The sequence below is a fragment of the Schizosaccharomyces octosporus genome, assembly GCF_000150505.1.
Source record: "Schizosaccharomyces octosporus yFS286 unplaced genomic scaffold supercont6.1, whole genome shotgun sequence".
Classification (NCBI taxonomy): Eukaryota; Fungi; Ascomycota; class Schizosaccharomycetes; order Schizosaccharomycetales; family Schizosaccharomycetaceae; genus Schizosaccharomyces; species Schizosaccharomyces octosporus.
Window position 1 is genome coordinate 1,890,868 of NW_013185619.1, and position 12,112 is coordinate 1,902,979.

Sequence of the window (12,112 nt, forward strand, 5' to 3'; positions counted from 1 at the left end):
TTTTATATCGTTTTACACATTCTTACGTACCTCCTTTTCCATAGTTTTGTCATAACTTGATATAGCAGTATAGTTGGTAAGAGCTTACTTGAATTACCTCGTTTTTTATTAGTTATTGTATTTCATGTGAAAAGAAAAAAAAATTCTTTGAATTCTGTTTGTTTTGGGGTAACTCCTTCAGTAAACTTGAAAGATCAAGCTTCTTTGGTTGGGTTGCAAAAAGATTCGAGAATCGATATACAGAATACGAGTATTCTTCGAATATCTATTCGAAGACTTTCTTAAAAATTTTTTCGTATCTATTTACATACAGGTACAGAAATTATTGGGAATGCCTCCTACACCACGGTCCGGAAATCAAAGATACACGCCTTACAATACAAGAGCAACTCGGTCACCTAGAGAAGCCGCTGCGATTGCTGCGGCTTCTCGTCAACGTAGAGGCTCTAATGAAATTTCCTTTTCTGTTGATGAGGCATTAAATGAAGGTCACGGTGAGCCTGCAGAATCCAGTGGAGTCTCGGAAAGAGAAGTCATCGACCAGCATATCGGCGACGGAGAGCAACAGGCTTTAGAAGTTCAAAGAGCTCCTCAATCAGTTCGAAGCTTGGCATATAATGAGAGTGTACAATCACCTGAAGGAAGAAGAAATGAGTTGTTAGCAGACCTAGAAGGTTTAGACGATATAGAAAGCATTGAAGATGTCTCTCTTCGTGAGTTATCTCATCATCCCCGTCATTTTGATAATTTCCCGTCACGTTTCGATGATGTTATCGATTTAACAACTGCTGAACAGAAACAAAGTCAACCAAAGCAAAGGAAAAGAAAACAGAGGCCTAACCAGGAAGTTACACCTCAGGCGGATTCGCTGAACAACTCTCAAAGATTGGCGGACTACAAGTGTGTGATTTGTCTAGATAATCCCGAAAATTTGTCTGCTACACCTTGTGGTCATATTTTCTGTAATTTCTGTATTTTGAGCGCATTAGGAACTTCTTCTGCAACTCAAAAATGTCCTGTCTGTCGAAGAAAAGTGCATCCGAAGAACGTAATTTGCTTAGAAATGATGTTGGGTAGCAAACAAAATAACAACTAACGACTCATGAAAAACAAAAAAAATAAATTATCATTATCATTATAACTCATGTCTATTTCTCGTAAACGAATAATTAACCCTTCCAGTCAGAATCCCAAAGAAAATATCTACATTGAAACGGTTGTGTATCATCGTTAGAAACTGCATTGGAATTTTCAACAACTTCTCCAATCGGTCGAGCACACATCCAAAACTTCCGACCATAATTTATACCCGGCTTTTTCACGCTTAGTAGTTTACACGGTTCTTTATGTCCATCACATAGGGGAGGAGATTTTTTTTGGAATATGCTCTTCCATGCCGTTACACTTTCTGTATTAGGAAAATTAGCGCTTGTGACTTTTGATCTAATTTCGTCTACTTCGATAATTGGAGGAGGATTTTCTGATCCTGCTTCGTATTTTTCCATTGAGTGAGACTTCTTAGAAAAGAAAGAGGATAACTTTGGCTGCTGTTCTGTTCGTCGACGCTTCTCAACCGGGCCATTCTCGGGCACAGACAATGGGGTACTGTTGTTAGTAGATGGTGAGCAAGAGGATGTTGTGGATGTCTCCGCCATATTAATATCTGATTCCGACCTTGACTTTTTCGTCTTTTCAAACTGTTGAAACATCGCATGTATGTTTTTAGACGGTCGATACGCTGAGTGATGACATGCAGCCAAAGAAGGAGGATCTTTCGCATGAGTAAGTAAATCATTAAGTGGTGTATCATCTAATGAATCCCTTAGATCCATGTAAACGGGACAATGATCAGATCCCATGACATGTGCCATGATATCTGCATCTTGTACCCATGGTAACAAGTCCGGAGTTGCTAGCGTATAGTCGATTCTTGTACCTAAAATTATTAGATATTTATACTAATTTTTTATCATTACCATAGTTAGTGGGCCTCATATTAAGTCTGGTGTTCCAGCAAGTGAACATGCCCTTTCTTGTAGGATGCCGTATCCGTCCTATATCGAGCAAAAGCCCAGATCTATGTGGCTTCAATAACTCTCTTAGCCATTTTCTTGATTCACTTATACTAGGGACGAACGATTCTTTTATTATATCTTTCTGGTCTGCCGTGTCGATCGAATCGCAGAGAATATTTACATCTCCAACCAAGACAACATTCCGTTTTCCTTCCTTTATTAAAGATGATATCCTATCTCGTAAACATTTGTAAAAAGCCTTTCGATATTCCCACCTATGATCCCCAGAATTGACAGGGCAATAAACGCCAATTAGGATGAATATACCCAAGTCTAGTATAATACATCTTCCTTCATCATCAACCCATTTTGCAGTTTTTCTGTCCACATCTTTAGGGTAGTACCCAATCTGTTCATGTGGAGGTGCTTCAATATAAGAGTACCGTTGGTTTCGGACAGGTAAAATTCCGGTAATTCCTTCTTCTGCCTTTATTGGTGTGCATAGATCTTTTTTTACATAAATTCCAACTCCACTATAACCTTTTCTTGTATTAGGAAATGTAAAATACCCTTCATATCCTTCAATAAGAGCAAATTCTTGAGGAAAATTATCCTTTTGCATCTTTAATTCTTGGAAGCATATGATATCTGCTTTTAGCTCTTCAAAAACTTCTTTGTAGGAATTCTTTTTGTTCCATGGGTGATAATTAAATGGATTTTGTATACCATTTACATTCCAACTAAGGATTCGCATAATTGCTGTTTTAATGAAGAGGTGTTCGTCGATTGACTAAGATGAGCATAAGCATCAGGAACATGCCTGGGAAAGCAGGCTATATAAAAAATCTTTGAAATGAATAGGTCTAAGGTATCTAGGAATATTTTAGTTTTTTTCACAATGAATGTACAAAGACTTATTTAGAAGGCGAAACTCAGTATGAGGATTTACAATGTATAAGACCTAATCAAATGTTATAAATAAAAAATGAAACCTATAAAAAAGATATGCAATAAGTTAATGAATGGCTGTGAAAGAACCGGGTGCTAAGACTGCAAATAAACGAAGGTATGGTTAAATTTCAAAACTTTATAAAGACACTTGAATAGATATACTCCATGTATAAGAAGTTAATTCAAAAAACGACGTATATGTTTCAAGGCTCCTCTACATGACACTTGCTAATGAAGTGATGACCGGGTACAAACGTTGATGAAAGAGAGTAACGAGAAAAGAAAAATCATCAAGGAACAAAAAAAAAATCCTTCTATGAGGAATTATTAGGAGACTCATGCAACTCTGCTTCCGATTCATGTACATCGGAATCCGAACTGCCTTCATCGATAGGATTTCCCGTTGCATCGGTTAAGTGTATAGTATCTATATAACCGGCTTCAACAGGATTTTCTGTTGGTTCTATATCCACATCTTCTCTTTCAGAGAGAATATCTTCTTGTGCCAATTCCTCAGCAACATCCTCTTGTTCTAATTCATCTTTTTCTTCCATTCCGTAAGACGTCTCCTGCTCAAGCTTCTCCTGTGGTTCCATCCTGCTTTTCTTCGTAGATTTATCTTCGTCCACTTGTGGAATTTTCAGCTTTTTATCTTTCAATGCAGCTTCGTAAGCTATTTTTGTCAGTTGTATGTGCACAGAGGAAAACATACCTCGTAGATGAGCTTCCAACTGACTGGTGAACTCAGGATATTCTATCTCTTGTAGAGCGCTTAAAACATCCTGGGGCATAACAATTTTGCGATTTCTTGTAGAAGAAATTTCACCGGCTCTAGACAATAGAGTGGGTCAGTTTACACGTCAATTTTAAATATGTTTAGTGGATAACGAATCCTAGTTCTGCTTCATATATCCTGTAAGTCCAATAAAGAATACATACGCAGATGTTAAATAACTGGCGAACAGAGTCGCTGAATTCGTAATGGCCTTCACAGCTTCCTTTTGTGCTGTACTTTTCTGAGGTAAAACCTGCTTAATTAAACGCATAACTATAGAGCGAGGAAGAGCCAGATCATCTAATTCTGTGTGTTCTCCAACATTTGTTGGATTCATTTTGTAAGTAATGTAATCGTTTTTCGCCGGTAGTTTAGGGACGTGAAAGACAACTTGCGCGTGTCTGTGTTGTTCACAAGTTAAAGAGCGTCCAACGGTTTCTATGAGAATATAATGCTGCGTTTCCTTGTTTATTATTTTTTATTTCTCTTGAAGTATTTCATGTTTTCTTCTTAATTACTTCAATGGGATAGAAAATACTATTTTGAAGAACATGAATGGAGAGGTAACTAGTCAAAGGCAGCTGAATTCAAATTAAGAAATTTAAGAGGACTATAGATGACTTACTGCGAAGCAGATATCTTAATAAAGTATTGTTAGTATGTGTCCTCACCATTTCAAAAAAAACTGGTAAAAATGAAGGATGAGACACACAGTTTAGGCGTATAGTCAACTGGCTTAGATTAATTTGGTCAAGGAGTATTTACTTGATGGTCTTAAAAGCCTATTGACAAGTACCCATATTCGTAAGCAATGAAAGGAATGAGAGCGCTTGACTCATCTGCAATTCGTAAGGTCATGAACGTTTTTTAAGCTTTCATATAATAAAGAGCAACGAAAGAATTTATAACTATACGTGAGGAATCAGTTGTTCTTCTGTTTGTCAAATGAATGCTTCTTAAAAAGGAAAGCAGTCTATGAATTCATCAATATTTTTATAATACACAAGTTTAAGAACGATTCCTGTTAGTGAATTCATACATAGCGCCCATTTCGCTTTCCAAGTTGTATCCCAGAAACTTCTTCTTTACTTTACCACCTTCAATAGTCTTTTACCTAAGGAAGAAGTAACGAAAATTTAGCGACTTGAATACCTTCACTGTTCAAGTAAAAGAATACACTAATTATTTTATTTTATTTTCGGCTTTCTCGCATATCAACCATTTGAATGAATCAGGCAGGTCAAATTATTCCGTTTACAACATCTGGCTCCCTGGTGGATTATGTTGACCGTATGCTTTTCTTTTATTTTCTATTTCTAACTTTTATTTCTATAGGGAAAGTGATAGTGGTTCTACGAGATGGTAAAAAACTAATTGGCATTCTCCGGTCCTTTGACCAATTTGGTACGTCTTGATTTCGTTTTGTTTGTTCCATAATTTTAAAAGATTAGGTTTTTAACTTCTATAGCCAATCTTATGCTCCAGTACACTATTGAAAGGATTTATGTTGATGATATGTATGGTGACATTGATCGAGGTGTTTATATTGTGCGAGGTGAAAATGTTGTATTACTAGGAGAATTGGTAAGGCTTTAGAAGAATTTGAAGCGTTTATTGTGAAACGTGAAGGAGCTTGTTTGTCATTGTTACTAACCAATTTAGGATTTGGACAAAGAATATGAAATGGAAAAGGGATTACGCCGTGTTCCAGCAGAACATCTGTATCCATTATCGAAACAACGTTCTGATGATAAGCGGAAAACTCTTCGGGAAAAAACCAAAAAACTGAACACCGTTGGTTTCAGCGTCGATTTTGGACATGATGATTTGTACTAAAAATTACAAATGTGTACCTTCATTTTATGTAGCTAACTATAATATTTCACTTCTTTGGTCTTTTCAATCTACTTTCTGTATCGTTTATTACTTACATTTTGAAAGAATGAAAATCTGTAAGGTTTTGAATGATAACTAGATTGAATCAATGAACGAATTATGAATGTCTCTTCCGATTCATATATAATAATTATTATTATTATTATTTGAACGCATGAAGTATAAAGTAACTCAGAAAGAATTAGCAGAATTTGTCGGATGATGATTTATTGTTTGTAGATCTTTTTAAGTCGGGCATCTCCATTTCATCTTGCAAAGGAAGAGAAACAGGCGGTCGGTCCACTGCAAGATCAATGTCCGAAGCCGGCCAAATCCAATGTAAGAGCATCATAACTAAATAGTCCAACGTTATTAATATACAAAATAATTTACCAGCCCATTGACCACAACCATAGTAAAGTTTTAGACGATTAATAAGACGCAGATTAGGCTCTGCGCATATACTGTCATAGACCTTTTCAGTCCTTTCTGCAACGTCAATCCATGAATACATTTCTTTAACCTCATCGTGGAAGTTTACCGTCTGAATCTTATTGTTCAGGTAATCAGAAATAGCATTTGACAATGTCCGAGCCAAATCATCTTCCTCGGGTCTGGCAAATCTGGTCATATGAGAAGGCAGGACTTCAGGAACACCACCAACTTTTGTGGAAATAACGTACAAACCACAGCTTGCCGCTTCCACCAATACGGTTCCGAACGCTTCAGTTAAACTTGGGTGTAAGTAAATATGTCCGCGCACCATAACATCCCGGACTTGGTCATGCCTTACTGATCCTAACATTTCCACTCTATCTTGCAGCATATACTTTTCACGCATTTGTTCAAGATCAATTGCTTTGGGCCCATCTCCTGCAATTACAAATCGAACCTTGCGGAATTCCGCACAAATTTTAGGAATAATGGCAATCAAAAGATCAATTCCTTTGTTATAGTACAACCTTGAAATTACGACGATGGTCACTATGTGTACAAGGTTAGACAAGAACTGAAGAACTAAACAAAAAAACTAAAAAGTATCACACATACAGTATTCTTTAGAAGCTTTTGAAGGATCTGGCTTGAAATTTTCAGGTACTAATGCATTTGGAATAACCGAAACTTTTTGTGGATTCAGGACAGCACGTAGGACGGTGTTTTCTCGACTAGAATTTCACGATTAATATAAGAATAAACTTGCATATCGTACCATGTGTGAGAAACACAAATAACATGATCAATATCACTCATTGTGAACTTTAGGAGCTTATTGGTAATTATACTTCCTGCATCAGCAAACCCAAATAGAGAATGATCAGTAAAGCATGTTTTTAAACCCATAGTTCTTCCATGAAGAATGGCATCATGACATAAAAACGACAAACTTCCATGTCCGTGTATGATTTCAATTTGTTCTCGGATTATAATATTTCGGAAGATAGGGAAGAAGTAAAAAAAAGAGGGAAACGTAGTTTCACGGTATACAGTCTAATGGAAAATTTGTAAGCAAAACATAGTTCTTTCGGAAGTGCGAATCCTAGAGAAAAACATACATGAAGAGGAACATAATAGGCTGTTAAGCCATTGGTGAGATACCGGACACCAACACGGTCTTTATATGCATGAGTAATAACTGATTACAATTGTTAGTCGTCAAGTGATGAGAACAAGTCCTCCATTGGATTATGCGTACCTATAACTTTATGCCCAAGGTCAATGAGTCGCTGAGATAACTGAAAAATGTGTGATTCAATTCCACCTGGTTGGGGAAAGAAAAAGTCAGAGACCATGCTGGAAAAGTTAGAGTAAAGCTAATAGTTTGGAACCCGCAATGCTTTCATTCCAAGACAAGTCAGCCTTCCACATTATTACGGGAGTTACGTACGCTATTCGGTAACCCATTGTGAAAAGGATTTACTAAATAATCTAAAAAAAAGCTAAAATCCTTATAAGTAGAACGTGCAGAAGCATTTCGTTTCACAAACTGTGAAAACGATGTAAACATTCATTTCATAACAAGGCGAGTTGTTTGATATTTCTAATGCTATAAGATAATATTATTGTATTACTAAGTATATGGACTCAGAAAACCAATTTGATTAATTTCTCACTTGCATGGAAAAAAAAAAAAATTTGATCAAGCTATTTAGAAAGTTCCCAGTTATTGTTGTATGAAATTAAAACCTGCGTTGGAAGTTCATCAGTTTACCACTTTCAAGGTACCATCACAGCCCTTGCTGACTGGATAATCAAAAGGATGTAACTATTCTTGTTTATTCTCTAATCGATGCTTTACAATTCTAAAACCCTGCCTTTTCTTTTCTTTTCATTGACATCCCTTCTTTCAATATCACAACGAGATTAACCTAAGAAGCTATCGCCATCGAAAGAAAAATCCAGTAGTGTTAGAAACATCCTAATACATTTAAATATTTCTATAAATTAAATAATTCGAAAACCGTATACATTCTTGCAGAAAAAGTTTTTAAAAAATTTCAAGATGTACTACTTTTGTTGTAGAAATACCTTATATTATTTTCAAATGTTTAAGGTACAACAACAGTGGTCGCATGATGTAGTTGGTTATCATGTCGATCTAATAAGTCGAATGTCGCCAGTTCGAGCCTGGCTGTGACCAAATTTTTATTTTTTTTTGCTTTACCTCTTATTGATTGCTATTTACTACAATTGTTTGTTTTATTTAAAAGAAACATTTGTTTTTGATAATTGTAAGTCTTTTGATGATTTAATTTTGCTGAGGATGTAGTGACATGAGATACAAGTAAATATAGTACACGGTACGGTGTATTGTTTAGATATGATAACTTCGAACTCAAATGTTTTATAATTTCTATCATTTTATTGATTTAATATTAAAAACAGATATATCAATATATATATTTGTATTTATTGTTGTTTTCTTTTGTTTTCAAAGAAAAAATAAAGCCAAATTTCATTAACGTAAACAAACAATATATTCGGGAAAAATAACCTTACACTGAAGCGAACATTTCTCGGCTTGCGGTGAGAGCCAGATTTGAACTGAGTACAATAATTTTTAGAAAGCACACTTATAGTGCAACAGACAAAGAATGAAAAATTTAGTGGTTTTTGGAACTGATTCGCATCCACGATTAACAGAGGCCATATGTGAACATTTATGTTTGGACGTTGGCCGCGCCGAAATTGGAAAATTTAGGTATGTTTTTCACATGTGATAGGACAGCAAAAGGAAATGGATGTGGGCAACAAAAAGTTAAATGAATTGACATTCCTTCTCTTTCAAAAAGCTAAAAACGTTACTCGTACAAAAGGGATGCGCAAATATGTGACGACGAATGAAGAAGCGTGCATAGTTAAAGTGTATTAAACAATGCAAGTATGGTACTAGAGCTACGTATTTGCAGTAGTAGTCTTCAAATGCCGTCCTAATCTACTAATTTTTTCTTTTTTGTGATTTCTATCTTGATCAATATCTGTAAATTATAGGCTAACTCTTTTTGCAGCAATGGAGAAACCTCTGTGAAAGTGAAACAATCTGTTCGTGGTTGCGATGTCTATATTATTAGCCCGGCTTCCGGTCAAGTTAACGACCACTTAATGGAGCTCTTGGTTATGATTTCTGCGTGTAAAACTGCCTCTGCCATAAAGGTCACTGCCGTCTTGCCTGTTTTTCCTTATAGTCGTCAACCAGACCAAATTTTTTCTTCTCGGGGTGCTCCTCTTTTAGGGTCTTCCGCCAAAGGAAGTATAGAACCAAAGCGCACTTCTCCATATCAATCATGGATTGCTCAGTCTGGAACTTTAGTTGCTGATTTGTTGATGTGTGCTGGTGCTGACCACATCATTACTATGGATCTTCATGACCCTCAGTTTCAAGGTTTTTTTGACATTCCTGTCGATAATTTGTTTGGTCGCCCGTTATTGAAACACTACATTGCTTTGAACATTCCCGACTATCAAAATGGAGTATGTATCTCTCCTGATGCTGGTGGCGCCAAACGGGCCACTGCTATAGCTGATTCTTTAGGTTTGGATTTTGCTTTGATTCATAAGGTAAGTCTTGTTAACATTGAAGATCCGTGTATTAATTTATTTAGAACCGCCGTCACGAGTCGGGAACCTCATTAATGCTTGTTGGTGATGTACAAGACAAAATAGCGATTTTAATTGATGATTTAATTGACACTGCTTCTACCTTGGTGAGTGCCGCCGAATTCGTGAAGAAGCATGGAGCTAGCCAAGTATATGCTCTTGTTACACATTGCGTCCTGTCTGGCGATGCCATTGAGCGTGTTAAACAATCCTGTATTGACAAATTAATTGTTACCAATACAGCACCACAAACAATAGAACCAAGTAATTGTTTCGACGTAATTGATGTTTCTCCTACTTTCGCTGAGGTAAGTCAAGTGAAATTACTATTTTGTACTAACACTATTAGGCTATCCGTCGCATACACAATGGTGAAAGTATCTCCATTTTATATGACCAAAATAATGTTTGGTTTTAGAGCCGTTGATATCGATTTGTACATATTTATTGTTTTTTTTTTGCCAATGCAGTTTTCTCCATTGGCATGACAAAAAAGCTTTGACATTTTTAACTATGATTGTCATATTCTTTTTGGGATACTTTTGATTTGCTATTGTTTGTTTTTTTAAGGGTCAGAAAATAGATATTTTTCAGACAACTTCTTAATAAATATACTTTTTTTAGATCAATTAATTGCATTGATATGGAATCTATGGTAGGAAACATTAAAACGATTGTTAAATAACTTGAGGAATAAAGCGGATATCATGCGGAATACATAACGGAATGTTAGAGGAAAAAATTAAAGAACAAGGAAGTCATTTAGTAGCTGCATCAACATCGATGGTTATTAGCTGGCTTTTTTGGTTTGTTTTTACTTTTATGAAAGCACGCACATATGGAACAGCGTTCAATAGGGTAATGGGTTCACATTAGTAAATATAACAAACCACCGGACACAACGGGAATCACCACATTATCATCTAAACCCCAAACGTCCATTGCTTCTGCAACAGCACCAATTAGTCCGTTCACTACACAAAGTACTGGAAAGGGCATCCAAGATTGACGTGCCAGATTATTCGGGCCCCTCCGAATAATTCCCCAATATACAAAAGATGCTAAGACCCCGCAAACAAATGCACCAATACTACCGGCTAAGCTTTTATTTTTAGCGATTTTTGGTGTGTATTTTCCATATTTGCGACCAAAACTAGAAGCTGCCGTGTCGCACCAAGATAGAAGTAAAATACTCATTACCGCAATTTCCTAAACGCATGATCGTTAGAACATCAGTTTTACATGGTCATGTCAATAAATAAGATAAAAAATATTAAAGAGCAGGAAAGTCACCGGGATCTTTTTCTAATTCTCTATTACAATTCAATTCGTTTCAGATAAAGTCAAAGAACCCCGAAATGTAGTCTTTCAGCTGTTCATCTCTAATGGCATACGGCCTTCCACAGTTTTAAACATACCTCTGGTAAAAAATTTAACACAATTAACGTTCCTACTAAATAAAATATAACACCGTTCCAATTGTTTTTCTCAGATTCACGCATCAAAGGACCCATAACTCGATTGTACAAGCGGCTAAAAGCTGGCCACTGGAATCTTATGATATCTCCTGTTAAGACTAAAATAAAACCCAATGCTAAATACGGGGTAATTTGCTCAGCGTGAAATTCATACCATTGGAATCCTAACGTGATGAAACCTGCCAATATAGGTTAACCAGTGCTCATCCAAATCGTTTTCCACTTACCAATTGATGTATGTAAGAGCTTTCTAGGAAGTTCATTCTTTTTAGACCATTGCGACCAAGTCAATTTTGTCGACATTAGATCGTTCTTGCTCTGTTCATTTCACTCTATACACTCGAGGTTTACTATGGAGTTTTTTATAACGATACCGAACAACAAACAATATTGTCTTACAGTGCCGTATACCATATATCAACTGATTCCTCATCTTCCCTATATGTTTTCGCTACAACAAATCATAAATTTGGGCCCGTACCCATTAGATAAATAAATAAACAAGTCAATAAAAGGTTTACCGGAGCCATCTTTAGTGATGTTGTTGTTAATGAAAGACAACTATTTTAATGTTTAAAATTCATTTTACTTTATTTCTGGCTTTGAATAATTCCTGTGCATACTGGGAAAAAGAAGATATAACTGTACGCTTGACTGACAATAAAACTAGATAATATCAAATCCATTTATCGATCGCAGAGATTTATAGCAATTTAAACATATGATAATAACATTCTAAGTCAAGCGCAGAAATTAAGACTATTTACATCAAGCTTGGTTTCAACCGTCTTTCTTTTATTTCAGTATGGTTAAATTGAGTCTGTTGTCATCACAGTAGCGAAGTATACAAGAAAAAATTGTTGATTATTCATCCATTAATTTAATAACCATTTTATAAGGATACAATGTTCAAAGATACTATT

At 35.9% G+C, this 12,112-nt stretch overlaps 7 protein-coding genes and 1 non-coding gene across 8 annotated transcripts; 4 read left to right on the plus strand and 4 right to left on the minus strand.

Moving 5' to 3' along the window:
- Positions 1–33: 33 nt before the first annotated feature.
- Positions 34–1,188, plus strand: SOCG_03394 (SUMO-targeted ubiquitin-protein ligase E3 Slx8). The gene has a single exon (XM_013161882.1). It carries the CDS (start codon positions 332–334, stop codon positions 1,094–1,096), a length of 765 nt encoding a protein of 254 aa, XP_013017336.1. The 5' UTR covers positions 34–331; the 3' UTR covers positions 1,097–1,188.
- SOCG_03395 (AP-endonuclease Apn2) lies at positions 87–3,042 on the minus strand. The gene is made up of 2 exons (XM_013161883.1): positions 1,977–3,042; positions 87–1,936 (listed from the first exon to the last, which is right to left on the minus strand). The coding sequence occupies exons 1-2, from the start codon at positions 2,767–2,769 to the stop codon at positions 1,170–1,172; spliced, it is 1,560 nt and encodes a 519-aa protein (XP_013017337.1). The 5' UTR covers positions 2,770–3,042; the 3' UTR covers positions 87–1,169.
- On the minus strand, positions 2,976–5,153 carry SOCG_03396 (DNA polymerase epsilon subunit Dpb4). Its single transcript, XM_013161884.1, has 3 exons — positions 3,906–5,153; positions 3,679–3,797; positions 2,976–3,639 (listed from the first exon to the last, which is right to left on the minus strand). The coding sequence occupies exons 1-3, from the start codon at positions 4,076–4,078 to the stop codon at positions 3,281–3,283; spliced, it is 651 nt and encodes a 216-aa protein (XP_013017338.1). The 5' UTR covers positions 4,079–5,153; the 3' UTR covers positions 2,976–3,280.
- Positions 4,788–5,833, plus strand: SOCG_03397 (mRNA decapping complex subunit). Its single transcript, XM_013161885.1, has 4 exons — positions 4,788–5,031; positions 5,077–5,145; positions 5,210–5,325; positions 5,404–5,833. The coding sequence occupies exons 1-4, from the start codon at positions 4,968–4,970 to the stop codon at positions 5,575–5,577; spliced, it is 423 nt and encodes a 140-aa protein (XP_013017339.1). The 5' UTR covers positions 4,788–4,967; the 3' UTR covers positions 5,578–5,833.
- On the minus strand, positions 5,727–7,725 carry SOCG_03398 (pig-A). Its single transcript, XM_013161886.1, has 6 exons — positions 7,502–7,725; positions 7,310–7,407; positions 7,170–7,249; positions 6,827–7,104; positions 6,667–6,782; positions 5,727–6,600 (listed from the first exon to the last, which is right to left on the minus strand). Exons 1-6 carry the CDS (start codon positions 7,516–7,518, stop codon positions 5,819–5,821), a joined length of 1,371 nt encoding a protein of 456 aa, XP_013017340.1. The 5' UTR covers positions 7,519–7,725; the 3' UTR covers positions 5,727–5,818.
- Positions 7,726–8,180: 455 nt separating this feature from the next.
- Positions 8,181–8,254, plus strand: SOCG_16167. The gene has a single exon. It is a non-coding gene; the product is annotated as a tRNA-Ile (tRNA).
- Positions 8,255–8,655: 401 nt separating this feature from the next.
- On the plus strand, positions 8,656–10,371 carry SOCG_03399 (ribose-phosphate pyrophosphokinase). The gene is made up of 4 exons (XM_013161887.1): positions 8,656–8,815; positions 9,123–9,672; positions 9,717–10,019; positions 10,061–10,371. Exons 1-4 carry the CDS (start codon positions 8,709–8,711, stop codon positions 10,127–10,129), a joined length of 1,029 nt encoding a protein of 342 aa, XP_013017341.1. The 5' UTR covers positions 8,656–8,708; the 3' UTR covers positions 10,130–10,371.
- Positions 10,326–11,578, minus strand: SOCG_03400 (phosphatidate cytidylyltransferase Ptp4). The gene is made up of 3 exons (XM_013161888.1): positions 11,417–11,578; positions 11,130–11,368; positions 10,326–10,920 (listed from the first exon to the last, which is right to left on the minus strand). The coding sequence occupies exons 1-3, from the start codon at positions 11,490–11,492 to the stop codon at positions 10,579–10,581; spliced, it is 657 nt and encodes a 218-aa protein (XP_013017342.1). The 5' UTR covers positions 11,493–11,578; the 3' UTR covers positions 10,326–10,578.
- Positions 11,579–12,112: the final 534 nt, after the last annotated feature.